The sequence below is a fragment of the Mustelus asterias genome, chromosome 10 (assembly GCF_964213995.1).
Source record: "Mustelus asterias chromosome 10, sMusAst1.hap1.1, whole genome shotgun sequence".
NCBI classification, from domain to species: domain Eukaryota; kingdom Metazoa; phylum Chordata; class Chondrichthyes; order Carcharhiniformes; family Triakidae; genus Mustelus; species Mustelus asterias.
Window position 1 is genome coordinate 124,621,835 of NC_135810.1, and position 27,378 is coordinate 124,649,212.

Genomic DNA, 27,378 nt, shown 5'->3' on the forward strand with positions numbered 1-27,378 from the left:
CACCAGGTTAAAGTCCAACAGGTTTATTTGGTAGCAAATACCATGGTATTTGCTACCAAATAAACTGCTCCATTCTGATGCACTGGCTTTAACTTTCCAAAACTCCCTAGATTGGGGGAAGGTCCCATTAGATGGGACGATAGCAGATGTAACTCCTTTATTCAAAATGGGAGGGGGACAGAATGCGGGAAACTGCAGGCCAGTTAGCTTAACATCTGTCATCGAGAAAATGTTAGAAGCTATTCTTAAAGTTATAGCAGGGCACTTGGAAAGATTCAATGCAATCAGGCAGAGTTAACATGATTTTGTGAAAAGGAAACCAACTTATTGGACTTCTTTGAGGAAGTGGTGTGTGCTGCGCATAAAGGGGAACCCGTGGATGTACTGTACTTAGATTTTTAGAAGGCATTTGATAAGGTACCAAATCAAAGGCTGTTGAGGAAAATAAAAGCTCATGTTCTAGGGGTATTGTATTGGCATGGTTTGAAGACTGGCTGGCGAACAGGAATCAGAGAGTATGTATATGGGTTATTTTCTGGATAGCAGGACGTAATGAGTGCTGTGCCACAGGGATCAGTGCTGGGAGCTCAACTGATATTAAGTGACTTGGGTGAAGGGATGTTGCCAAATTTGCTGGTGACATAAAGATAGGGAGTAAAGTAAGTTTGTGAAGGGGACATGGGGCTACAAAAAGATAAGCAAACAGGCAAAGATCTGGCATATGGAACATAATGTGGGAAAATGTGTAATTGTCCATTTGGGCAGGAAGAATAAAACCGGCATCATATGGTCCAAATGGTGAGAGATAGCAGAACTCCGATTCAGAGGAATCTGGGAGTCCTAATGCATAAATCACAAAAGGCTCGTATGCAGGTACAGCAAGTCGTTACAAAATCTAATAGAATGTTATCATTTATTGCGAAGATGGAATATAAAAGTAGGGAGGTTATGCTTCAGTTGTACAGGGCACTAGTGAGACCACACTGGGAGTATTGTGTACAGTATTGGTTACCTTATTTAAGGAAGGATGTAAATGTGTCGGAAGCAGTTCAGAGAAGGTTTACCAGACTAATACAATGTGCGGGGCTGTCTTATTAGGAAAGGTTGGACAAGCGATGTTTGTAGCTGCTGGAGTTTAGAACAGTAAGAGGCAACTTGATTAAAACAGGTAAAATCCTGAGTGGTATTGAACAGGGTGGATGTGGAGAGGATGTGTCCTCTCCAGGGAGAATCTAGAACTTGGGGTCACTGTTTAAAAATGTGTTGCCCATTTAAAACAGAGATGAGGCGAAATTTGTTCTGAGGGTGGTGAGTCTCTGGAACTCCCTTCCTGAAAAGGTGGTGGAAGCAGAGTCTTTGAATATTTTTAAGGCAGAGGTGGATATTCTTGGGAAGCGAGGGGGTGACTGGTTATCAGTGGTAGGCAGGATGCAGATTGAGGTACCATCAGATCAGCCATGATCTCATTAAATGGCAGAGCAGGCTTGAGGGGCTGAATGGCCTTCTCCCGCTCCTTGTTCATATGTTATGTACTGTGCCCCCAACACCTGGAGTACCACAGCAGAACATGCCTGGCCCCCAGCACTGTGCCACTCAGAGTCGATTACCTGAAGAGCATGAGGGTTGATGCCCAAGCTGGATGCAATGTTGCTGGAGGCGGACACGGGGTCCTGTTCCTCTGTGATGTCCTCGTCCAAGAAACTGTCTGGCACAGGCTCCTGGGTGATGTCAGCCATGTCGCTGTCGAGCTCAGCCACACGTCCCATTTGCTGCAGCAGAGTGTTCTGGGGAGAAGTCAGACTCCATTAGGTCCGAGAGAGAGAGAGAACTCAGGTTCACATCAGCAGAGTGAAAGCAAGGAGAGACACTCATTCTTTTATGCCCAAGACTGGGGAAGAAAAGAGCAAGAGATTGAAGTTTCCATTTTCTTAAGAAAATAAAGCATTCACTTTCTTGCAAGTGCCCATCACAATGTCAGAACATCAGTAAGCACTTTAAAGCCACTGGTTACATTTCAAGGGTGGCACGGTTGCACAGTGGGTTAGCACTGCTACCTCACATGTCCAGGGACCGGGATTTAGTTCCCGGCTTGGGTCACTGTCTGTGTGGAGTTTGCACATTCTCCTCGTGTCTGCGTGAGTTTCCTCCGGGTGCTCCGGTTTCCTCCCACAGTCCAAAGATGTGCAGGTTAGGTGGATTGGCCATGCTAAACTGCCCCTTAGTGTCCCGGGATGCATAGATTAGAGGCATTAGCGAGGTAAATATGTGGGGTTATGGGGATAGGGCCTGGATGGATTGTGGTTGGTGCAGACTTGATCGGCCGAATGGCCTCCTTCTGCACTGTAGGGATTCTATTCTATCTCATAATGTCCAGAACATGAAGATATTGATACACAGCAAGATCCCACATGCACAAATGCTAAAACAACTAGACCAGCCTTTTCAGCAATGGCGGCTAATCAATAAACATGGGTCCAGGACACCAAGGAGAACGCCTGACTCTACTTCCAAACAGTGCCCCAAGACCTTTTACAGCCGCCTGAAAGGGTGGACAGGGCCTCAGTCTCACTCCCGCAGTGCAGCACTGGACTGTCAGCCTGAATTAGCTGCTCAAGTCTCTGGAGTAGAACCTGAATGCTCAACCTTTTGATTTAAGAGGCTGGTGCGCTAACAGTGATGGCTGGCTCAGCAGGAAGGCAGAAGCATTGGTTTGCATTTCCTGGACCGTTCTGTGGGGTCCTGAAGTCTGGGAGAATTCACTCAGCAGGACTGCAGCGTCCAATGTGGATCTGACCGTCACAAAGCATGCTGGATAAAGGTACGTCGATGGAGTGGAGATCTGCACGGAGTAACTGAATGGGGGAGTGCGGCAGACAGAGTTCCACTGGAGGATCTCTATGTTGGGAAGGAGTTACACGTAGCCCGGCAGTAGAGTTTGGTGCGGTATTACCTCCATAAGCAGTTTGACAGGCTTGCAGACTGGTGCTGGCGGTTCAGTAGGAAGAGCCACCGTTTTCATCTTCTTGGTTTCAGCCTTCGAAGGCTCATTGTCCTCCTCATCTGAATCCTGCAGCCCGTACTTGGAGAAATGTGTCACCTGGAATGGGGAACGCAAGGATTAAAAGGTTAGCTCCAAGTAGCAGCTGCCTTCAGCAGAACACATGCAGCCAGGTGGGAAGTTGTTTCACAAAGAAGGACATTTCCTACGACTGGCACACACGGTGGCACAGTGGTTAACACTGCTGCCTCACAGCGCCAGGGACCCGGGTTCGATTCCCAGCTTGGGTCACTGTCTGTGTGGAGTCTGCACGTTCTCCCCGTGTCTGCGTGGGTTTCCTCCGGGTGCTCCGGCTTCCTCCCACAGTCCAAAGATGTGCGGGTTAGGTGCATTAGTAAATTGCCCCTTGTCAGGGGGACCAGCAGGGTAAATAAATGGGGTTATGGGGATAGGGCCTGGGTGGGATTGTGGTCGGTGCAGACTGGATGGGCCGAATGGCCTCTTTCTGCACTGTAGGGATTCTATGATTCGAAGACTGCCTTTGACATTATTTAAGAGCAGCGCAGCCACTGGAGGCTTCAGCTAACTGTAATGGTAATTACATTTCTACAGCGCCCGTCACAACCTCGGGACAACCCAAAGCATTTCACAGCCAATCAATATTTTGGTAGTGCAGTCACCGTTCTAGTGTAGAAACATAGTGGATATGCCCACAGCTGGAGAGAACACAAGTGATTGATCAGAAGTGAGATAATGAACAGATAGCCTGTTTTATTGATAGTAGAGGGATAAACATTGGTCAGAAGAGGGCGGCACGGTAGCACAGTGGTTAGCACTGCTGCTTCACAGCTCCAGGGTCCCGGGTTCGATTCCCGGCTCGGGTCACTGTCTGTGTGGAGTTTGCACATTCTCCTCGTGTCTGCGTGGGTTTCCTCCGGGTGCTCCGGTTTCCTCCCACAGTCCAAAGATGTGCGGGTTAGGTTGATTGGCCAGGTTAAAAATTGCCCCTTAGAGTCCTGAGATGCGTAGGTTAGAGGGATTAGCGGGTAAATATGTGGGGGTAGGGCCTGGGTGGGATTGTGGTCGGTGCAGACTCGATGGGCCGAATGGCCTCCTTCTGCACTGTAGGGTTTCTATGATTTCTATGAGAAGATGAGAACAGCCTGTCTTCTTTGAACAGTGGCCGTTGGATCTTTCGTATCCACCTCAGAGAGCAGATAGGGTCTCTGTAAAATGACACTGTGCAGCGCTCCCTCAATGCTGGCACTGAATGTGTCAGCCTGAGCGATGGTCTCAGATCACTGAACCCACAACCTTCTGAACCACGGCTGAGCCTTTTTACATCATGGAGACTCTGAACACAAAAATTCCTCCCCAGATTTTTCCCTTTGCCCTGAGGATCTTCAGCTGTCGGGGAAAGCACGGTTAATCAATGGCAATGGTAACATCACACGGTCTGGACATCACATATTGGTCTACATTGCCCCAAGTGCAGCTTTGCTTTGGTCAGTACCAGACTTTGAAGAGAGGTAGGGGGAGAGTAGAGAGATGGAGACACAGTAGAGGAATCAGTGGGGATAGGATGAGAATAAGCATGCAGGAAAACTTAGAGAAGAAAGGAAGCAGAAAGTTGCACAAGTGGCACTCTTGCTCCTTGCACAGCTGCAGTCTGGAGTCTTGTCAAAACAACAGACAAGAGGCAGGCTACAGTGAAAGCCTTAGATTGAACACTTCAGGGACTGGCATCAACTCTGCAGGTCTCTCACTGGATGTACTGTGGAGTCAGGAGGCTTTTTTAACCAATTTGCACCACAAAAGAAGCCCCTCTACCTAAAATTGAGCTGTGCAAGCGTTCACAGAGTGCTTTCTTCTCCTCTGTGGAAGCTGCGTGAAGAGTTCTCCACTTCACCAAACTCACTGCCGCCTCACTCTTAGACTGAGCTCACAAATTTGCACGTTTTTGGGAGCAGACAGTGACCCGTGGGCTGAAGCATTAGTGACCCAGACTGAAGTTCGAGCAGCACATTGCCATGGGCTGTGCCCCATGTTTTAACTTGCACTTGGTGCATTGGAGGCCCTTTATAATTGGTAATTATCTCTGGTTCTCAGGGTGCCTCTTGCATATTTTATCCTGCAAGATATTTAGGTCTCTGAGTTTGAGTGAGAGCAGGATTCACTGTCGTTCCACTCCAACAGGCAGCGAGGTGGGAGAAAGGGACCAAAGGGCAAGAAAGCAGAGCAAGCTGCTGTGGGGACGGGGAGAAGGGAAATTTTAATAAAAAGAGCGGAGCAGAAAGGTGCAGAACCAAATCTCAGTCTGTAGCCTCGGCTAAGCAGGAAGCCAGCGTGTAAACTTGTCCCGATTCAGAGCTAACATGGCGACATTTGACCCACTGACACTTTTGCATTAATCGACAGGGATGAAGGAACACCGGAGGATGAAATGCAACAAGGTCAGTCCTTACCTCAAATACCCAGGAGCCAGTTTCAGATCGGTATTCCAGGAAGCGGGTGCCCTGCTTGCGGGATACATTCTCCAACCGCTCCTCAAAACCCACCTCCATCAGGCGCTCGGGAGATTTGATCAGGCAGCGAGTGGTTTTATCAGTCGGCCAGATTCCATCTAACGTTACTTCAGCTCGCCTTTTCAGAGAGGGGAAAGAGAGAGAGAGAGAGAGAGGGGAAAGAGAGAGAGAGGAAAGAGAGAGAGAGAGAGAGAGAGAGAGAGGAAAGAGAGAGAGAGAGGAAAGAGAGAGAGAGAGGAAAGAGAGAGAGAGAGAGAGAGTGAGGAAAGAAAGAGAGAGAGAGAGAGGAAAGAGAGAGAGAGGAAAGAGAGAGAGAGAGAGGAAAGAAAGAGAGAGAGAGAGAGAGGAAAGAGAGAGAGAGAGAGGAAAGAGAGAGAGGAAAGAGAGAGAGAGAGGAAAGAGAGAGAGAGAGGAAAGAGAGAGAGTGAGGAAAGAGAGAGAGAGAGAGGAAAGAGAGAGAGAGAGAGGAAAGAGAGAGAGAGAGAGGAAAGAGAGAGAGAGAGGAAAGAGAGAGAGAGAGGAAAGAGAGAGAGAGGAAAGAGAGAGAGAGAGGAAAGAGAGAGAGAGAGGAAAGAGAGAGAGAGAGGAAAGAGAGAGAGAGGAAAGAGAGGAAAGAGAGAGAGAGAGGAAAGAGAGAGAGGAAAGAGAGAGAGAGAGGAAAGAGAGAGGGAGGGAAAAAAGAGAGGAGACTAAGTTTTTTTTTTAAAGTTTATTTAGTAGTATCACAAGTCGGCTTACATTAAAACTGCAATGATGTTACTGTGATAATCCCCTAGTCACCACACTCCGGCGCCTGTTCGGGTACACAGAGGGAGAATTTAGCATGGCCAATGCACCTGACCAACACGTCTTTTGGACTGTGGGAGGAAACCCAGATACGGGGAGAATGTGCAGACTCCGCACAGTGACCCAAGCCGGGAATTGAACCCAGGTCCCTGGCGCCGAGAGTCAGCAGTGCTAACCATGTGCCACCCAGGGAGGAGAGGAGAGAGAGAGAGAGAGGGAGAGAAATCATTGGATGCTTCAAAGTGCTTTGCAGTCATCAAGTATTTTTGAAGTTTAGCAATTGAGTCTCTCCTCGGGTGGTTTCTAATAGATATGCTGAACCTGGAACTTGGAAGTGAGATCTCACCAAAGCTCCATAGAACCTCAGCCCCCTTTGAATTCCACCCACCCACATGGCCCAAGGTCTGGACAATGTTAAATCCCAGTCACATTTCAAAGACTATTCCCAGTGACGCTATCGCTCAATAGCTTTACTCCAATGTTTACCTGTTCAGGCCCTCACCCACAGGGGGCTTTTTCTCATCATCCGGGTAAACTGTCACCTCCTTCCTGCGTACGTGCACAATGTCATCCAGGTTCATGTTGGTCAGATTCACAATGCCGGGGAAATACACCGAACCGTAACCTGGATTTTTAAAAGAGGCAAGTTAGTGCTGGGCTGAAGCCCCCTTCCCTCACATAGACACCCTTCTCTCAGCCTGTCTCACCAATCTCTCAACCCAGTAAGCACCCTCCTCACTCCCTACCAACACTGACAGACAGATTCCACTTTACAGCACCAAAGAACAGGAGAGGACAGCTTTGCCAAAACTGAAAACGGGGCAAAAGGTTTCAAAGAAAGGGCAAGGGACTGTAATCCATTGCACCAGAGTCCACAGTTACAAAATCAGATAACAGTGGGCCTTTCTTGTTCGTTCACAGGAACATGAGTGTCACTGGCAAGGCCAATAATATTGCCCACATTTAGTTGTCTTTGAGAAGATGATGATGTCTTCTCATTGAAGCATTGCATCCAAGCAGTGCCGTGTGGAATGGCTTTATGGAGTCAGGTGATCTACCCAACTGCTGATCTGCTTTATGTAGCTGGTTCAGGTGAGTTTCTGGTCAGTGGATATTGACGGTGGGGATTCAGCAATGGTAATGCCATTGAAAATGAAGGGAAGGTGGTTAGAGACTTTCCCTGGTTGGAGATGGTTATTGTCTGCCGTGTGCGAGATGCTTCTTGCCACTTCAGGCCAAGCCTAGAATGTTACACAGGTCTTGCTGTCTCCACATAAACTGCTTCATATTCTCAGGTGAGTTGTGAATGGAGCTGAATACAGTTAGTTTACAGCCTCAGTTTGTTGACTTCCCATCACCCAATGTAATCACTTGTTGAGCACTGACCTTTGCGGCCGATGGTGAAGTTCTCCACGATACATTCTCCATTCTCGCTTAGCTGCTGGGCCAGTTCGTCCATGGAGGGGATGGTATAGTAACCAACTCGGGTCAGCACGATGCCTAGCAAACAGATTGCCCACAATCAACATCGACACAGCTGGGGTAAAAGACAAGTATTGCAAAGCTTCATCACCTCCTAACTTTGATCATTAAAGGGGTTGAAAAGGAATTTCCTCAATAGTCGTTCCCCTAAATTGCCAGGTTTTTACCTCTCCCAGTTCACACGGCTCTGGGTGGCCTGGGGCCTGTCTTTTCCATTTAACAATGGGACTGCTGTGGACAAGGTCAGCATTCATTACCCAGCCATGCTCAGACTGAGTAACATATGTATGTTTGTAATATTGAACTGAATAAATGCAAAGATTTGATTACAGTGCTATCCTTCAGCAGCTGGCTTTCTAGAGATGAAGGTTACCCAGTCCACTTCACAGATCAGTAAAGCCGTGAACTGCACATAGGTCAAAGCAGCAAGGACAACAGATTTTAAGTATTGTTGAAGAAACGAGACAGACACGCTATCGAAGCTTTTCACCTTATACTCATCAGGACAGACACAAGAATGCCAAATTTCAAAGGGAGAATCAAATTTATATTGCATGAGCAAAAGGTGCCGATTGGTTGATGAGTCGACTCTGATTGGAGAATACACGAGGAAACTACTCCCCCTCCCATGCTTCAGTTTACTTTTTTTTAATAAAGGGGTTCATGCCTGGACACTATCCTTTTTCCTGCACAGGACAGCTTCCTACATATAAGTATTTGTAACAAGAGTGAGCTCCCGTATGAGTTTGGCTGATAATTCTAAATTAATCTTAGTGTAATTCTTAGCACACTTGGGATTGTTCAGCAAATGCTGTCTAATCACAGAATCACATCTAATATCAGTCATTTTGTTCTGAGCTTTACAAGCATTAGTTAGTTGGGTATGGTCAGTATTCTGCTTACTGTGAACAGCCAAAGAGATACACTATTTAATATGATTGAGTTATTGAGGTGTGCGGCCTATATACCCGACACTGCACTGGCACTGAAATCCATACACCACATTACGCGTGTGATAGGCAGACTGTCTGTCTGGCTCGACAGCAAGTTTCCTTTTGAAGGATATTAGTGAATCAGATGCTTTTTTAAAAAACAGTTCAATAACCTGTGCTTAATTCCAGATTCAACATCACTTGTCCCATTGATAACGACTTATGTATTTTGCTGAAGAGAAACTTTAAATGGTAATAAATATATACATAAGAAACAGAAAATACTTCTATAAATTTGCTTTTGTATATTTGTACCCGTTGCACAAAACAATCGATTTTACTCTTCAGTATAATAACAATGTATCTCAGGTCAAAGGGTTCTGTGGTTGGAAAAGTTTGGGAAAACTCCCTACCCCACACAGTGACTCACCTGCTGGGTGAGGGGGCAAACTTTCGTCTATCTCAGATTCCCGCTCCTCATTCAGGGATCCGTTGATGAAGCACGGATCCTCACTGCTCCCATCCAACGTGCCATTCCGCAGCTTGTTCCTCAAGTTCATCTCGGTGATGGTGTCATCCATGGCACAGTTCTGGTGCTTGATGCAGTTCATTCCTTCGGGTGTCTGTGGGATCGGCTTAACTATGGTGTTGGTGTAGCACTTATTCACTTCCTGCTGGTCATCATCCTCTCGCTCCAGCCGGCATTCCCGCTCACTGGGGAGGAACCAAAACACTGATTATCTGGAGCCTGTGTGTGAAGGAGGGAGGGAGATGGGAGCCAGCTTCCAAAGGGTTCTGGATACCAGAATGGTTCTAGAAGTTTGGTTGAAATTTGAGATTCAGACTGGGAACTGAATACTTACGAGAAAAGGACTTGATCTTAGAGGTTTCCTTACCACTGAAGTCAAACCAGTCTGCAGTAGCCAGCTTTATCCTTGCATCCCTTTTTGAACAATCCCCAATTCTCCAGTCCTCTGGAACCACCCGTGTCTAAAGAAGACTGGAAGATTTTCACTAGCGTCTCGGAAATTTCCCCACACACTTCTTTCTGTGTCCTTGGATATGTCTCATCAAATTGGGACCATATCTAAGTAAAGATAGCCTAACACCCTCTCCTTCCCCACTGTAAATTCCTCAAGGGTATCAGTTACCCCTCTCACACCTTGGCCTGGGCAGATCCTCTTCCTTTATGAAGACAGATGCAAAGTGGTTCATACCTCTGCTATTTCTCCTGCATCTACTTGCATCCCTTCTTCATCCCTAATCAGGCCAACCCTTTCTTTTACCATCCTTTTACATGCTTATAGAAGACTCTGGGATTCCATTTGCCGGACTTTAGGAAGTTAAATGCTTGAAAAGGAGAAAGATGCGGGCAATGGGATAAGAGCAGGGGAGTGGCACTGATTGGATGAAAGTACGATGAATGTGATTTTACCATTCCTTCCACTCTTGTAGTCTGTTATATATCAAGGTTCCTCAGCAGAACCGTGTCAGTTTGATGGTTTAGGCGATGGGGTTAGTGATTCAGTCCCAAAGGAGTGTCACATTGGACTCGAAATGTTAACTGTTTCTCCCTTCACCAATGCTGCCAGATTGGAGTATTTCCAACACTTTGTTTTTATTTCAACTTTCCAACTGGGCAGTATTTTGTTTTTATTTTCAGGGTTAGTGATGGTCTGGTTTGTGAAGGCTGGCACTGTTTGGGTGCGCGGAGCACACTTGGTGCCAATTGACGATACCATCACCAATCCCAACCAGGTTTGGTGCAACACAACATCTACTCACTGAGCCGAGTATTAGAGAACATGACAGTACAACTGCCTGGAAATGCTATGCCCACCACACCAGATTTACACAGGACAACTGGGATGGACTCTTCCTCTCAGCTAGGGGAACATTGAATTCTCCTGGTACTCCAGGCATACAGTTAGGAATCTTACGAAGAAGGCACAAGACGACCTGGTGTTTCTAGATTCTGCTAGATTGCCTGGCCTGTGCTGAGGGACTGCGGCAGAGTGCACAAGGTATGCAGAGACTCCAAGACCAGATCAGGTCACCCTTCAGGACATGCTCCCCAGCAAACAAAACACACAGGCGTTGAGCACAAGGCCAAGTTGTACTCACCTCTCCCCGTTTTCTGGATATTCAGAAGGCGACGCCAGGTCGTTAGGTTCCTTGCAGAGTACAGGTGAGCAGAGAGTCGAATTATTCATGCTCTTTAGCACCAGTTTCTTGATGCTCTTCCTGTTGACAAGGACATTTGGTTAAGTAGGAGTTAAATGGTTAGTGGGTATGGTAGCATAGTATCTATGTTGCTAATAATCCAGACATCAGTTCAAATGGGGAATTATATTGGAATAAAAAAATTAGTAAACTGATAACCCTTAATCCCTACTGCCCTGTTCTCATCTCAAAGCACTGTATCAATCCCAAACTAATCAAACATGTGCATTAGGAGCAGGAGGCCACTTGGCTTCTTGAGTCTGCTCCACCATTCAGTAAGATCATGCCTGATCTAATTTAACCTGAACCTCACATTCCTGCCGACCCCCAATAACTGGTCAGTCCCTTGCTTACCAAGAGGCTATCAACTTCGACCTGAAAGATATTCAAAGACACTGCCTCAACCACCCTTTCAGGAAGAGAATTCAAGCATCTCACGATGCTCAGAGTAAAATTATATCATCCGAGTCTAAATTATTTTAGAACAATGACATGGTTCTACATTCTCCTTCTCCCACAAGAGGAAAAATCCTCGCCACACCCACCTTGCCAATACCTCTCAGGATCTTGTACATCTCAATCCAGTTGCCTTTTGCTTTTCTATCCCAGTGAATACAAACCTAGCCTTTCCTCATAGAACGACACACCCATTCCAGGTATTAGTCTGGTAAACCTTCTCTGAATTGCTTCCAACACATTTACACCATTCCTTAAATAAGGAGAGCAAGACTATACTTAGTACAATTGAAGTATAACCTCCCTACTCGTGTACTCAATTCCCCGTGCAATAAACTACATCATTCCATTACCTTCGTTAATTACTTGCTGTACGCTCACCTTTTTATGCACTCGGACACCCAGATTCCCTTTTGTAGCCTCATGTCCTCTTCGCAACTGACTTTCCTATCCACCTTTGTCTCATCAGCAAATTTAGTAACCACATCAATGGTCCCTTCATCCAAATCTTTGACAAATCGTAAAGAAATGAGACCCCAGCAATGATCCCTACGGTACACAACTCGTCACATTCTGCCATCCTGAAGATGACCCATTTATAATTACTCTTGTTTTTCAGCAATAACAGGAAACAAGAGTTTTTGTCAAAGCTTTCAGTTTTGCATTCATCAGCAGTTAGAATGCCATTCAAGGGAATCAACAAATTTATACTGTAAAAGAAGAATGCTGTTGGCTGGCAAGTGGAATGTGATTGGTAGAGGCGTTGCCATGGAGAATGCACCAATTGATGGTGACCGACAGTAACTGCCAAGCATTGTTTGAAATTTAAATCAGGCAGATTGGTCAAAGAAATAACCAATGAATGGCTATCATTTATTTTGTTTAGCTGAAATAGGTTCAATGCGTGTAAAGCAATTAGAAGAGTAAAAAAGGGGCATGAAAAAGGACTTGTGAACAAGATTAGGGAGAATCCGTAGATATTCTATAAATACATTAAGAGGCTAACCATTGGGGCAATTTGTGTGTGAAACTGCAAGACATTGGGAAAGGTGATGAATGAAAACTTCTCATCAATCTTCACTCTGAAAAAAGGAGAACGTAGATACAGAATTCTGGAAAAGGGGCCGAGGGGATTGCACATTTTGACATGAGAAATGGGGAGGTATTGGAGGCTCTGACGGGCTTAAAAATGCAAATCCCCAGGCCCGGATGAACTGCATCCCAGGTTGCTGTGGGAGGTGAGGCAGGAAATTGCAGGGGCTCTGACAGGTTCCACTATTCAAGAAGAGTGGTAGAGATGAACCAGGAAATTAGAGACCGACGAATCTCACGTCAGTGGTAGGGAAACTATTGGAGAAAATTCTGATGGAGGAATTAATCTCCACTTGGAAAGGCATGGGTTGATTCGGGATAGTCAGCATGGCTTTGTCAGAGGGAGATCGTGGCGTACAAACTGGATAGAATTTTTCAAAAATATGATTTGGGTGTGTGGATGAGGGAAGTGCAGTTGATGTAGTTTATATTGATTTTAGCAAAGCCTTTGACAAGGTCCCACATGAGAGACTGATTGAGAAGGTTAAAGCACATGGAATTTAGGGAAACTTGGCGAGAAGGATCAGAAATTGGCTTAGTAATAGGACACAAAGGGTAGTGGTAAAAGGCTGTTTGAATGACTGGAGGCCGGTGTCACCACACTCCGGCGCCTGTTCGGGTACACTGAAGGAGAATTTAGCATGGCCAATCCACCTAACCAGCACGTCTTTGGACTGTGGGAGGAAACCAGAGCACCCGGAGGAAATCCACGCAGACACGGGGAGAACGTACAGACTCCGCACAGACAGTGATCCAAATCGGGAATCGAACACAGGTCCCTGGCTCTGTGATGCAGCAGTGCTAACCACAGTGCTACCATGCTAGCACGAGGGGACCTAGCTTTAAATTGAGGGGTGAGAGATATAGGACAGATGTTAGAGGTAGGTTCTTTACTCAGAGAGTAGTAAGGGCGTGGAATGCCCTGCCTGCAGCAGTAGTGGACTCGTCAACATTAAGAGCATTCAAATGGTTATTGGATAAACATATGGATGATATTGGAATAGTGTAGATTAGAGGGGCTTTAGATTGGTTTCACTGGTCAGCACAACATCGAGGGCCGAAGGGCCTGTACTGCGCTGTAATGTTCTATGCCACCCCATGGGTTAGGAGAGCCAACCAACAGGCAATAAGAAGTTTTGTTGCAAGTTGCAGAAATGATGAATTAAAGAGTATTAAGAGGGTAAGTGGGTATTGTTACCTTTGGGGCGTGTGTGCGTGTGCACTCAAGTTATTAAGATGCCATTAATAACCCCCTTAATAGTTAAAGAAGCAAAAGAGAAGGGATGACATACTGAATGGTCAACAGCAAGGCTTTATGGGTTGAGCTTAGAAATAATAAAAAAGGGGCAGTCACACTACTGGGTGTATACTACTGACCCCCAGATAGTCGGAGGGAGATAGAAAAACAAATATCTAGGCAAATTTTTGCCTGTAAAGAACAAGAGGGCAATAATAATAGGAGACAATAATAGGAGACACTATCCCAATATCAAGTGGGATTCAAACAATATAAGGGGCACTGAGGGAGAAAAATTCATGCAGTGTGTCCAGGAATTTTTTTGTCAACCAATTAATGACAAACCCAACGAGAGGAAATGCAATTCTAGACTTCATCTTGGGAAACAAAGAAGGGCAAGTGGGAGGAGTGATAGTTGGCGACCATATCGGGGATAATGATCACAATTGAGTTAATTTAGCGTTACCATGGAAAAGGACAGATAAAGTAGGCTGTCTGGAAGAATACAGGGGAAGTTGTAACTGTGCTGGAAGAGCTTGGCTAGGGGTTCTGGAGCACAGGTCTCCAGTGCTATTGCTGGAATGTTGTCAGGGCCCACTGCCTTTGCAGTAGCCAGTGCCTTCAGTGGTTTCTTTGGCTGGAGACTGGCACCTGTGAAATTGGGGATCACTGGAGGAGGCCAAGATGGATTATCCACTCGGCACTTTTGGCTGAAGATTGCTGCAATACTTCAGCCTTATCTTTTGCACGGACGTGCTGGGCTCCTCCATCATCGAGAGGATGGGGATATTTGTGAAACCTCCTCCAGTGAATTGTTTAATTGTCCACAACCATTCAAGATTGGATGTGGCAGGACTGCACAGCTTGGATCTGATGTGTTGGTTGTGGGATTGCTTACTCTGTCTATCACTTGCTGTTTGGCACGCAAGTAATCCTGTTTGGTAGGTTGACACCTCATTTTTAGGTATGCTTGGTGCTACTCCCGGCACACCCTCCTGCACTCTCCTTGCAATAAACAACATTCCATTTGCCTTCCGAATCACTTGCTGTACCTGTATACTGTTTCTGATTCATGTACAGGACACCCAGATCTCTCTGTACCTCAGAATTCTGCAATATCTCACCATTTAAATAATTTGCTGTTCTTCTATTTTTCTACCAAAATGGACAAGTTCACATTTTTCTGCATTATACTCCATCTGCCAAATTTTTGCCCACTCACTGAACCTTTCCATATCCTTGTGCAGACTATTTATGTCCTCTTCACAACGTTTCTCTGTCATCAACAAATTTAGCAACCACATAGAACATAGAATAGTACAGCACAGAACAGGCCCTTCGGCCCACGGTGTTGTGCCGATCTTTATCTGAAACCAAGATCAAGCTATCCCACTCCCTATCATCCTGGTGTGCTCCATGTGCCTATCCAATAACCGCTTAAATGTTCCTAAAGTGTCTGACTCCACTATCACTGCAGGCAGTCCATTCCACACCCCAACCACTCTCTGCGTAAAGAACCTACCTCTGATATCCTTCCTATATCTCCCACCACGAACCCTATAGTTATGCCCCCTTGTAATAGCTCCATCCACCCGAGGAAATAGTCTTTGAACATTCACTCTATCTATCCCCTTCATCATTTTATAAACCTCTATTAAGTCTCCCCTCAGCCTCCTCCGCTCCAGAGAGAACAGCCCTAGCTCCCTCAACCTTTCCTCATAAGACCTACCCTCCAAACCAGGCAGCATCCTGGTAAATCTCCTCTGCACTCTTTCCAGCGCTTCCACATCCTTCTTATAGTGAGGTGACCAGAACTGCACACAATAGAACATAGAACATAGAACATAGAACATTACAGCGCAGAACAGGCCCTTCGGCCCACGATGTTGCACCGACCAGTTAAAAAAAAAACTGTGACCCTCCAACCTAAACCAATTTCTTTTCGTCCATGAACCTATCTACGGATCTCTTAAACGCCCCCAAACTAGGCGCATTTACTACTGATGCTGGCAGGGCATTCCAATCCCTCACCACCCTCTGGGTAAAGAACCTACCCCTGACATCGGTTCTATAACTACCCCCCCTCAATTTAAAGCCATGCCCCCTCGTGCTGGATTTCTCCATCAGAGGAAAAAGGCTATCACTATCCACCCTATCTAAACCTCTAATCATCTTATATGTTTCAATAAGATCCCCTCTTAGCCGCCGCCTTTCCAGCGAAAACAATCCCAAATCCCTCAGCCTCTCCTCATAGGATCTCCCCTCCATACCAGGCAACATCCTGGTAAACCTCCTCTGCACCCTCTCCAAAGCCTCCACATCCTTCCTGTAATGTGGGGACCAGAACTGCACACAGTACTCCAAGTGCGGCCGCACCAGAGTTGTGTACAGTTGCAACATAACGCTACGACTCCTAAATTCAATCCCCCTACCAATAAACGCCAAGACACCATATGCCTTCTTAACAACCTTATCTACTTGATTCCCAACTTTCAGGGATCTATGCACACATACACCTAGATCCCTCTGCTCCTCCACACTATTCAAAGTCCTCCCGTTAGCCCTATACTCAACACATCTGTTATTCCTACCAAAGTGAATTACCTCACACTTCTCCGCATTAAACTCCATCCGCCACCTCTCGGCCCAACTTTGCAACCTGTCTAAGTCTTCCTGCAAACTACGACACCCTTCCTCACTGTCTACCACACCACCGACTTTGGTGTCATCAGCAAATTTGCTAATCCACCCAACTATACCCTCATCCAGATCATTAATAAATATTACAAACAGCAGTGGCCCCAAAACAGATCCCTGAGGTACACCACTTGTAACCGCACTCCATGATGAATATTTACTATCAACCACCACCCTCTGTTTCCTATCCGCTAGCCAATTCCTGATCCAATTTCCTAGATCACCCCCAATCCCATACATCTGCATTTTCTGCAGAAGCCTACCATGGTGAACCTTATCAAACGCCTTACTAAAATCCATATATACCACGTCCACTGCCTTGCCCCCATCCACCTCCTTGGTCACTTTCTCAAAAAACCAATATTCCAAATGTGGTCTCACCAAGGTCCCTGTACAGTTGCAGCATAACCCCACAGCTCTTAAACTCCAACCCCCTGTTAATAAAAGCTAACACACTATAGGCCTTCTTCACAGCTCTATCCACTTGAGTGGCAACCTTTAGACATCTGTGGATATGGACCCCAAGATCTCTCTGTTCCTCCAGTCTTCAGAACCCTACCTTTGACCCTGTAATCCACATTTAAATTAGTCCTACCAAAATGAATCACCTCACATTTATCAGGGTTAAACTCCATTTGCCCTTTTTCAGCCCAGCTTTGCATTCTATCTATGTCTCTTTGCAGCCTACAACAGCCCTCCACCTCATCCACTACTCCACCAATCTTGGTGTCATCAGCAAATTTACTGATCCACCCTTCAGCCCCCTCCTCTAAGTCATTAATAAAAATCACAAACAGCAGAGCATATCCTGAAAAGACCATATCCTGAAAATGACTCATTTATGCATACTCTGTACCCTATTCGTTAACTAATCCTCTATCCATGCTGGTGTGTGTTACACCCCCTCCCCCACATAAACGTGGTTGTGCAGTGACCTTCATTTTAGCATCTTGTCAAATGCCTTCTGGAAATCCAAGTACACACATCCACAGCTTCCCCTTTATCTGTGTTGCTTGTTATTTCTAGGAGTCAAACATGATTTCCCTTTCATAAAGTCACAATCATTCTGACTGGACTGAGATCTTCCAAATTTCCTGTTACCTTAATAATAGATTGCAGCATTTTACCTACGTCAGATGTTAGGATAACTTTCTGCCTTCCTGCTTTCTGGAATACGGGAGTCACATTCACTATTTTCCAGTCTGATGGGCCCCTTCCAGAATCTCAGCAATTTTGGACAATGAAAACCATTCTCTCATTAGCCACTTCTTTTAAGACACTCGGATCAAGTCCATTCGGACTAAAGAACTGGTCAGCCTTTAGATGCAAAGCGTCCTTTTTCTTCAGATTCATTCATTACCTTTTCTCACACTCATGGCTTTCCAAAATCTGAAATGTTACTTTTCTTTTGGCTTCACACATCTCTTTAGATAAATCTTGTATATCCTTTATCATCTTCCCATTGAGCCCATACACATTGCTGGCTTACCACCTGAATGCTTATCCATAATAAACGGTATCTGCTCGCGCTCTGCTGACCTGCCCGATTTTTGAAAACACAGAGAAGATTGGAAATAGGCAAGAGGCTATCGACCCGAAGTGTCAACTCGGATCCTCTCCAGAAATGCTGCTTTTATTTCAGAGTTTGCAGCATCTTGCTTTCATTTTCCTTTTTTGTGCCACCACCAAATTAGGAACCATGTTCTTACAGTCAAATACTTCCACACTCAGCACCAGTTACCCTTCACAGGGTAACCTTAAATCCACACCTCTCAACTAAGCCTCAGTCAAATAGGCATTGTGACCACATCACCAAATGTTCAAATGTGTTGGAAACATCTTTTGAGACACCACCGATACACATATCCAACAATGACTCTGTTGCATTTATAGTGCAATTACTTTAAAAAAATTTACCAAGTGGCGTCGGCAACCTAATGTCAATGTAATAGCAATCCAGAGGCTGAGGCCAATACTCCAAAGGCATAGGTTCAAATCCCACCACAGCAGCTAATAAATCAGTAATTGACAGCGAGTCTCAGTAATGATGACCATGAAACGATCACTAATTGTCATAAAAACCCATCAGGTTCACTAATGTCCTTTAGGGTCTGGCCTACATGTGACCCCGGACCAACAGCAGTGTGGTTGACTCTTAACTGCTCCCAAGGACAAATAGGAATGGGCAACAATAATCAATACTTATCCAACATTAGCTGTTTACATTCTGGATATAGATCAGAGATCGAGACCTCAGCATTCCGTGACAGAGGTACCGAGACAGTCTGGAGACAGCTCCAGGATTAAAGGTTTTTACCTGGGCAGGAAAGTGCCGTTGGATAGGGATGTAGGTTCGTCATCGTCCAGTCCATCAAAGAGCTGGGATTTGGAGGATCCAGTGGCTTGCAGGGCTTTTGGACGTACTCTGGTGGCAGGGCGTGGAGTCAACTTGTAGTGAGTGGGGGTCGTCAGTGCTTTCTGGGCTGCTGGATTTGTGGGTTTCAATCGCTGCCAGAAAGAAAGAAATTTAATTCAAAGCATAGGAAGAGGAGTCTGCAAGCATGCCCTCCAGCTTGTTCACACCTAATCTGCATGGCAACTTCATCTGGCACCTTAATTCCAAATCCATCGATACTCAGACTCTGCTACTTCCAGTTATGCAATGCTGTAATTTTAAAGTTCTTATCCTCATTTTCAAATCTATCCATAGACTTATCCCTTCTCAACATTTCTAACTTCTTCCACCTTTATAATTCTCACGGATCTCTGCCCTCCTGGCACTGTATCACAGAGACTCACATTCCACCCATTATCTTGTAAATTGAGTGTGTGTCTTTATATGCCCTGTTTGTGAACACGAGTCCTCACTCACCTGAAGGGGCTTGGGGCTCCAAAAGCTCGTGTTGCCAAATAAACCTGTTGGACTTTAACCTGGTGTTGTGAGACTTCTTACTGTGTTTACCCCAGTCCAACACCAGCAACTCCACATCATGGTTATATGGCACCAGGTTTGTGCAATTTTTTTTTCATTGTAAGCCTGGTATTTATAATGGAGGATTACATTATATAGTATCCTTTAATTATGGATAATATAAATAGCACCACCTCAGGGTGGTGGGAAAGTGGTTGGGTATAAGTGGTGGCAGGTATGGCCTTTTAAGCCATTAGCGGGCGAGGAAAATCCCCTTTAGAACCAATGGTGTTGCATTTTTCTTTTGTTATTTTGGACCGAAAGAATCCTTGGTCTTCTGTGATGGTAAAGACAGATCATGTATCCTGGAAAAGATTGGGTTTTATTGCCGTTGGCATTTCTGGCCTAGCTGGAGTTGGGGAAAATATTTTACTGGTGCATGTCCGAGTGTGGCTGGGAATCCTGGGCTGGTTTGCTATATCTCTCTTGGCTGCGCGGGTCTTGAAAGTGGCTACTTGGTATTTTGGCTCCTGGAATGCAAGGCAAGCACATTATCCTGTTGGGAGATTCTTGCCTTCCCCAGAGATGTCCCGATTGTGGATGTCTGGGTGACTCCTCCTCCTGTTTTGTTTTGTTTGAAGCCCAGGGGTGGGGTGCATACTCATGGGCCATTGGCCCTTCTTTTAACTGTGTTATTTTTCTATGTTTATCGTGGCTGTGTCGGTTAGGACAGTTGCTACTTTGATTTCCTGTTTCCAGACCGAGGAGAACATATCAGTGGAGGGAGTAGGTTGTTGTCCATCTGCCGGGGGGGTGGGTGTGTGTGTGTGTGTGGGGCAAATATTGGGGCTCTGCATTATTCGAGTTTTGCTTATGAGGTTATGTGGTTCTGTTCCTAATATCCTGCATGAGAGTGTATAATGTTGTGTCTCTGCTCTTATCGTGGTGTTCCTCTCTCTGAGGCTTCCTTCTGTTATCTAGGTCAGTGAGGTGCTGAGATAGGCTTCACTCCATTATAATTGATCCCACTGGGTTTCCCTCATCTTCTGGGCAGGCGATGGCCGAGTGGTATTATCGCAAGACAATTAATCCAGAAACTCAGCTGATGTTCTGGGGACACAGATTCAAAACCCGTCACGGCAGATCATAGAATTTGAATTCAATAAAAAAATATCTGGAATTAAGAATCTACTGATGACCATGAAACCATGGGGCGGCACGGTAGCACAGTGGTTAGCACTGCTGCTTTACAGCTCCAGGGTCCTGGGTTCGATTCCCGGCTCGGGTCACTGTCTGTGTGGAGTTTGCACATTCTCCTCGTGTCTGCGTGGGTTTCCTCCGGGTGCTCCGGTTTCCTCCCACTGTCCAAAGATGTGCGGGTTAGGTTGATTGGCCAGGTTAAAAATTGCCCCTTAGAGTCCTGAGATGCGTAGGTTGGAGGGATTAGCGGGTAAATATGTGGGGGTAGGGCCTGGGTGGGATTGTGGTCGGTGCAGACTCGATGGGCCGAATGGCCTCCTTCTGCACTGTAGGGTTTCTATGATTCTATGATTCATTGTCGATTGTTGGAAAAACCCATCTGGTTCACTAATGTCCTTTAGGGAAGGAAATCTGCCGTCCTTACCTGGTCTGGCCCACGTGACTCCAGAGAGTCACAGCAATGTGGCTGAGTCTCAACTGCCGTCGGGCAATAAATGGCCAGCCAGTAATGCCCATGTCCCATGAATAAATTTTTAAAAATCTTGGCGATAGGTGGGGTGTTGTATATCCCCGAGATATCTCGTTTGTGGATGTCTCGACTATTCTTCTTCCAGCTGGTGGAAAATGGGTGAAACTTTCTGGCTGATGGGCTGAGCAGCATCACCAGTGTGGCTGCTTTGTGGTGAACCCCAGCATGGTGAGAGAATCCTTAGCTTATTGGTGGTTCTTTTACTTGTCTCAATATTTCTTACTTTCTTTGGCTGTGTAGGCAAGAACTGCAGCGATTTTGAAAATCCGTACTTTAGAAGGTGTGGAGATTATATTCTAGGTTTAGTCTCCCTAATGGAAGGTATCCTGTTATCTCTGGGTCCAGGGGTGAGTTTAGATACCTGGGCTGCATTCAAAGGCTGTGTAGCTCTACTCCTGTTATTTGGTGTGTGAGAGTGTATACTGTCACACCATATCTTGGGTTTGGAGTTGTATCCGATATTCCCTTTCCTGGGATATCCTTTCACTGTTGAGGTTTTGGAATGCTATTTTAGGCTCTGACTGGTTGTATTTGACTCCACAGAGGCTCCCTTATGCTATGTAGCTTGTCATCTGGTGGGTGAGGAGGGTGTACCATTGTGTCACACGCTCACGGTTTATCCTGTTATTCCCTCACTCTGAAATATCCTTTCATTATCCGTACGGAGGTGCCGATTACAATGGTCATAATTAATTTTAACTGATATTCCAATCGTAATTATATTTGTCAGTCTTTTCTGTATGTATATGTGGAAAAATGATTATGCTGCACTGTACCAATCCTGGAGGGTTTGATTCATTGTTTGTAAAAATGGGGAAAATCTTCCACAGAAGTATTTTAAAAATGTTATGGGGCTAAAATCCATAGCACATATTGTTGCTGCAACAAAGTCATATTATACAACTCGGAACTTGCCCAGCCTCACTACGAAACGGCTGTGAATTTAGCCAGGCAAGGATTGAGTCCTGCATCTTATAGCGGGTAAATGGAGTTGAAATCAACCATGATTGAATGGTGGAGTGGACTCGATGGGCCGAATGGCCTTACTTCCGCTCCTATGTCTTATGGTCTTATCATGGGCTTGTACCCAAGGAACGGCACTCTGGGAGCTTACCTCCTCTTTCTTCTTTGGATCAACCATGGGATTTCTGAAGAGTGGGGAGTCTCCAAAAGGGGTGTAGGCCAGAGCATTGAGCTGCTGCTGTAACACGGCCTGATGTGTGGCAGAGGCATTTAGGTCAGTCAGGCCTGTAACAGAAGGGGAAAAATGAGAGATAAAACTAGCAGAGAACAAACATACATTACAAATTTTTAATTCATTCACAGGAGGGTGTGCCCATCCCCCAAGTAATTGCAGAGACCGCATTCAACCAACCTCCGCTCGCAAAGCCAAAAACAAAACATCTACTGTGAAATGCAATTCCGTGATTGGCCAGCATGTGTTGAACAATCCCGAGTGGACTGACAACTAACTACTAAGATAATCAGTCGAGCTCGTAACTAGTCTCATCTACACTGACTAGAAGTGCACGCATTTACACACAGGGACCTGTTCTCTGCAAGAGAAAAAGGAACATATTTAAGTCTTGCGCCTTCTTAGAATTACCCAGGAGTCTGGGGAACCTAGAGTCCCCTGCTACTTTCACCGTGGCAATGTCTCGGCCAGTCTACTTGCCAACCAATCAGCAACGTTTTCCCCTGTAACAAACTGTTGATTGTTTGAAATTTGGTATTCTTGCATTTGCCCTGATGGGTGCAAGACAAAAAGCTTCAGCAACATGTCTCCCTTTTCACCAATATTGCTGAAATTTAGTGTCTTTAATGGAGTAAAATATATACCACGGCCGACTATTAAATAAAACTGGCCATTGGCCAGAGGTAGATGTTCAGGAGATTTATTCCAACTGTTTATGGCATGTGGGTGCCACTGGTTAGGCCAGTATTTATTGCTCATCCGTAACTACCTTTGAGAAGGTGGTGAGCTGCCTTCTTGTACCACTGCAGTCCATGTGGTGTAGGTACACCCACAGTGCTGTTATAGAGGGAGTTCCAGGATTTTGACCCAGCGACAGTGAAGTAACAGCAATATATTCCCAAGTCAGGATGGTGAGATGCTTGGAGGGGAACTTGCAGGTGGCGCGATTTCCCTATATCTGCTGCCTTTGATCTTCTAGATTGCAGTGGTTGTGGGTTTGGAAGGTGCTATCAAAGCAGCCTTCCTGCGTTGTTACAGTGCATTTTGTAGGTGATACACACTGCTGCCACTGTGCATTGGTGGTGGAGGGAATGAATGTTGAAGGTTGTGGAAGGAATGCCAATCAAGTGGGTTGCTTTGTCCTGGATGGTGTTGAGCTTCTTGAGTTTTGTTGGACTTGTACTTATCCAGGCAAGTGGAGAGTAATACACGACACTCCTAACCTGTGCTGTGTAGATGGTCGACAGGCTTTGGGAGTCAGGAGGGGAGTTACTTTCTTAAAATTCCCAGCCTTTGACCTGCTCTTGTATCCACAGTATTCACAGGGCTGGTCCAGTTCAGTTTCTGGGTCAATGGTAACTCCCAGATGTTGACAGTGGAGGATTCAGTGATAGCAATCGAGTGTCTAAAGCAGTGATTCCCAACCTTTTCCTTCGTGCGACCACTAGATTGTCATCGAAAGCTTTTGTGAACCACAATATACGCAAGCTGTTTTAAACATTTTGTTTTTAGATCGCCTCTCGGTGATAGGAGTCAAACTTGTATATCAACGGGTATTAAAAATACAGCTATTTTTAATAGCCTATGATGCACAACTATATTGCACTGGTCACAGCACATTTACCTGTGGTAAGCCTTCCAGTGGAAATGCTACGAGAAGGTAGATGTTGTTTAACAGACATCAAATGCTGGATGTCAGTTCCAGGGATGACAGTCTCAAATCAGAGATCTGGTTCAACGTTAAAATTTTCCCAATATTTGCTCTTCAAGGCAACAAGCCCAGAAAATCCAGTTTCGCAAAGGTAGGTTGTAGGAAAAGGCATTAAACTTTACTGCCTTGTTGGGACAGTTCTGGGTGTACCAAAGCAACTTTAAGCCAAAGATTAGTCAGGTAGTTTTGAGATGAATCTAACTTTAAGCACTGTCACAGGACAGTTCCACAAGGTGGTCTTGCTCTGTCAAGGTCAGGTTTACAAGGACATCACCATCAAGGTTTGCAGAGGGATCTTGTATCCAGTTGAAGCGGTGTGTCGGGGACAGGGAGGTACGAGAGGAGCTGTTTTTCCAAACGTTGCAGGTGCTCCCTGATGTCACATTTCACACTTTTTGAAAGCTACATTTTTTGCTGCAGCCAGAAGATTCACAGGTGTTGTAATGTGACTGCTCAAGCTGTTTGGCCACATCTTTATTTTACTGACCATCGCTTCTACTTTGTCCTGCTACATGAAAAATGTCACTGATTTTCTCCAAAGCCCAATTTGGCAAGTCACTGGAAAATCACAGAGTTCAAACTTGGGAGTCAAGTAAAAAAAACTTCACTTCATCATGCAAGTTGAAAAGATGAGCGAGTACTTTTCTTCGGGGAGTTGACAGATGTGTGCGCAGAGGTAGTGGATGGTGATCACTGTCCATCTTGTCACATGGAACTGCAAATATTTGCCAATTCAGTGGACGGGCCTTGATAAAATTAACTGTTTTAACTGCTTCCTCCGAAACGGCCATGTGATTAGCAGATCTTTGCAGTTAATGGCTGCATTAGCCTTATCAGGACCCAGTGTGCTTTGTGTTCACCAGGAAATCGAACTGTCTGCATTGCCTACTTCTGAGGAATGGAACTCCTTTATCGTTATAGTTTTCCCAGTTTGTTTCAAGCAAGGAATAAAGAAAATTACAGCTCAGGAACAGGCCCTTCGGCTCTCCAAGCCTGCACCGACCATGCTGCCCGACAGAACTATTTGTTCATGTCAGGTTCACTACCCACATGCCGCGTACTGCAGTTTGAGCTAACTTTAGAATCATCTTTTAAGCCACTATTTTCTTACAATGGAGTTTCAGCTCTTTCGCATCCAGGTCTTGTGGTTTCAATGCTGGTTTCTTCCTGCTTTTGTTCAACACCGTTTCTTTACACAAGTTGTCACTTTATATGCACTGGGATATTCATTTTCAGATTTATGTGACTCATGATGTTAGCTGCGTGAATGCCCCGGTCACCATATGATTTATTTAGAAGCTCCACCTCTGCTATTCTCTCTGTATTGTTGGGTGCCATGAGCTTGTTAGATTGGATGAATGTCAACTGTCCAACATATGTTGCTTCCACTTTGTGTGATTCTTTAGACCCCTGCAAGCTGTTCAATGGCAATGTGCAGTGCAGATCTTCCCGCGTACAGTCTGCTGGGCTGAGGATGTGGATTACTTGATACTTTAATGTATGATGCAAACCACTTTCAGATATCAGTCCATATACATCAACACCTGTATTTGTGAAAACCTGGCTTCAGCTCTTTGCCTGTGGCTGCAATGCGGCGGCACGGTAGCACAGTGGTTAGCACTGCTGCTTCACAGCTCCAGGGTCCCGGGTTCGATTCCCGGCTCGGGTCACTGTCTGTGTGGAGTTTGCACATTCTCCTCGTGTCTGCGTGGGTTTCCTCCGGGTGCTCCGGTTTCCTCCCACAATCCAAAGATGTGCGGGTTAGGTTGATTGGCCAGGTTAAAAAAAAAAATTGCCCCTTAAAGAGTCCTGGGATGCGTAGGTTAGAGGGATTAGCGGGGAAAATGTGTGGGGGTAGGGCCTGGGTGGGATTGTGGTCGGTGCAGACTCGATGGGCCGAATGGCCTCCTTCTGCACTGTAGGGTTTCTATGATTTCTATGAACGCATCTTTAAATTCAACATTTTCTGCCGTTGCCGCAAGTTCCTGTCACCAAAACTACCTCAATCTTTCCGTATTGTTTTTAAAGATACCCTGTTTTGGTTTCAGGGCTGTTTTTCTCAGCTCTGGGAAATGCTGGCGAATATCTCACAGTTACCATTTTGAACTGTGAGAGATGCGGATTGTATTCTGTAATTATTGCTCCAGATAAATTGGGAGCAAGGAGCTGGTCATTCTGCAGAGATTGATGCTGAACTCTGCTGGGTCCTTGCATTAGCATCTGGAAACGCTGAACAATGACAAGTCTGGAGACCAGGTTTAGCTTCTATTGGAGGTGGAACATATTGACTGAAGTTCTTGGGAATTGTGGTGACTGCTGTGGCCAGTTCTGGATCTGCTTTCAGCTCATTCTCTTTTGACCTTTCAAATGATTTTCCCATTCAATCAGCTCTGCTAAGAAATGGAGCGGAGGGTCCACGTTGGATGGTTCCTTATTAGCTTCATCTGTGTATTTACTTCCGCCAACTGAAAGTTGGAAAACCATCTGTCTTCACTGAACTCTCCATTTTCCCAAGAATTGTGCATGTCTTTAAATTTAAGCTTAAATTTAAAATTTACACCTTGTAAAATTACACTTAGCACATCAGATGTACAAGTTTCAAGTATCATTTGACGGTACTTTACTTCATTTAACGGTAACCCAACATTCCTGCTGCCCTCCGTGATCTCCATTAGGCATCTCTCAGCCATATACATTTTGATCAGATGAGTAATGAACAGTGTTGAGGAAGTTGGGCTGTGTTGACTTATTGCTTACATGTGCTCACTCGAGGAAATAGATGGGAAGTCAATCTGCCTCTAGGACTTGGTGGCCACTGATGCATCTTCAACCACTCTCGTTTCTTTATCAAAATAACTCTGCAGCTCTCGCTTCTATTCTCCGACTGTACTGATAACTTCAGGAATGATTTCTTTGGTCAGGTCAAATCTCTTTGTAGTTACATTCTGTGCGCTGTGCAAGATCCCACCAGCCGCACAACTCAGATCACAACTGGTTGTCTGGTGCTGCAGTGAAGCTCTGCACACCTCCCATCCATTCATCAGTCATCCTTTTTGAATCAGGTAGCGTGGTTTCAGTTTGCGCGTGTCCCTTAGAGTCCGAGAGCCAGCTAACAGTGGCAGTAAAGGCCAGCTCAGTGCCGCAGCCAGAGGAAACACCTCCATGTGAGAGGGCACAGGAGCAGGGTTTTGTAGCCCCTCCTGTAGAACTCGGTGAAGTGTGTTGCAATAAGCAACACCATGAGATCTGGACACGATGGAAAACTATAACGGCAAAGGAGTTCCATTCCTCAGAAATAGGCAACGCAGACATTAAAAAGCACTTGTCAAGACCGAGCTCATTCTGGTATCCTTCATAATCCTGATCGTATTTCTCAAGTCTGCAGTAGGTGGTCTTTCTATCTG

General features: G+C 45.5%; 2 protein-coding genes across 3 annotated transcripts in view; both read right to left on the bottom strand.

Moving 5' to 3' along the window:
- LOC144499965 (interleukin-1 receptor type 2-like) overlaps nt 1-27,378 on the bottom strand; it is a 1,647,203-nt gene that overhangs the window by 542,926 nt on the left and 1,076,899 nt on the right. The window lies entirely within an intron of this gene.
- nup98 (nucleoporin 98 and 96 precursor) overlaps nt 1-27,378 on the bottom strand; it is a 101,109-nt gene that overhangs the window by 25,576 nt on the left and 48,155 nt on the right. For both annotated transcript variants that reach the window (XM_078222676.1, XM_078222675.1), the window contains 9 exons: nt 22,183-22,316; nt 18,746-18,936; nt 10,848-10,967; nt 9,154-9,437; nt 7,696-7,809; nt 6,796-6,934; nt 5,464-5,641; nt 2,951-3,097; nt 1,608-1,784 (listed from right to left, as the gene is read on the bottom strand). In XM_078222676.1, coding sequence (XP_078078802.1) covers nt 1,608-1,784; nt 2,951-3,097; nt 5,464-5,641; nt 6,796-6,934; nt 7,696-7,809; nt 9,154-9,437; nt 10,848-10,967; nt 18,746-18,936; nt 22,183-22,316 — 1,484 coding nt within the window. The remainder of the gene's footprint in view (nt 1-1,607; nt 1,785-2,950; nt 3,098-5,463; nt 5,642-6,795; nt 6,935-7,695; nt 7,810-9,153; nt 9,438-10,847; nt 10,968-18,745; nt 18,937-22,182; nt 22,317-27,378) is intronic.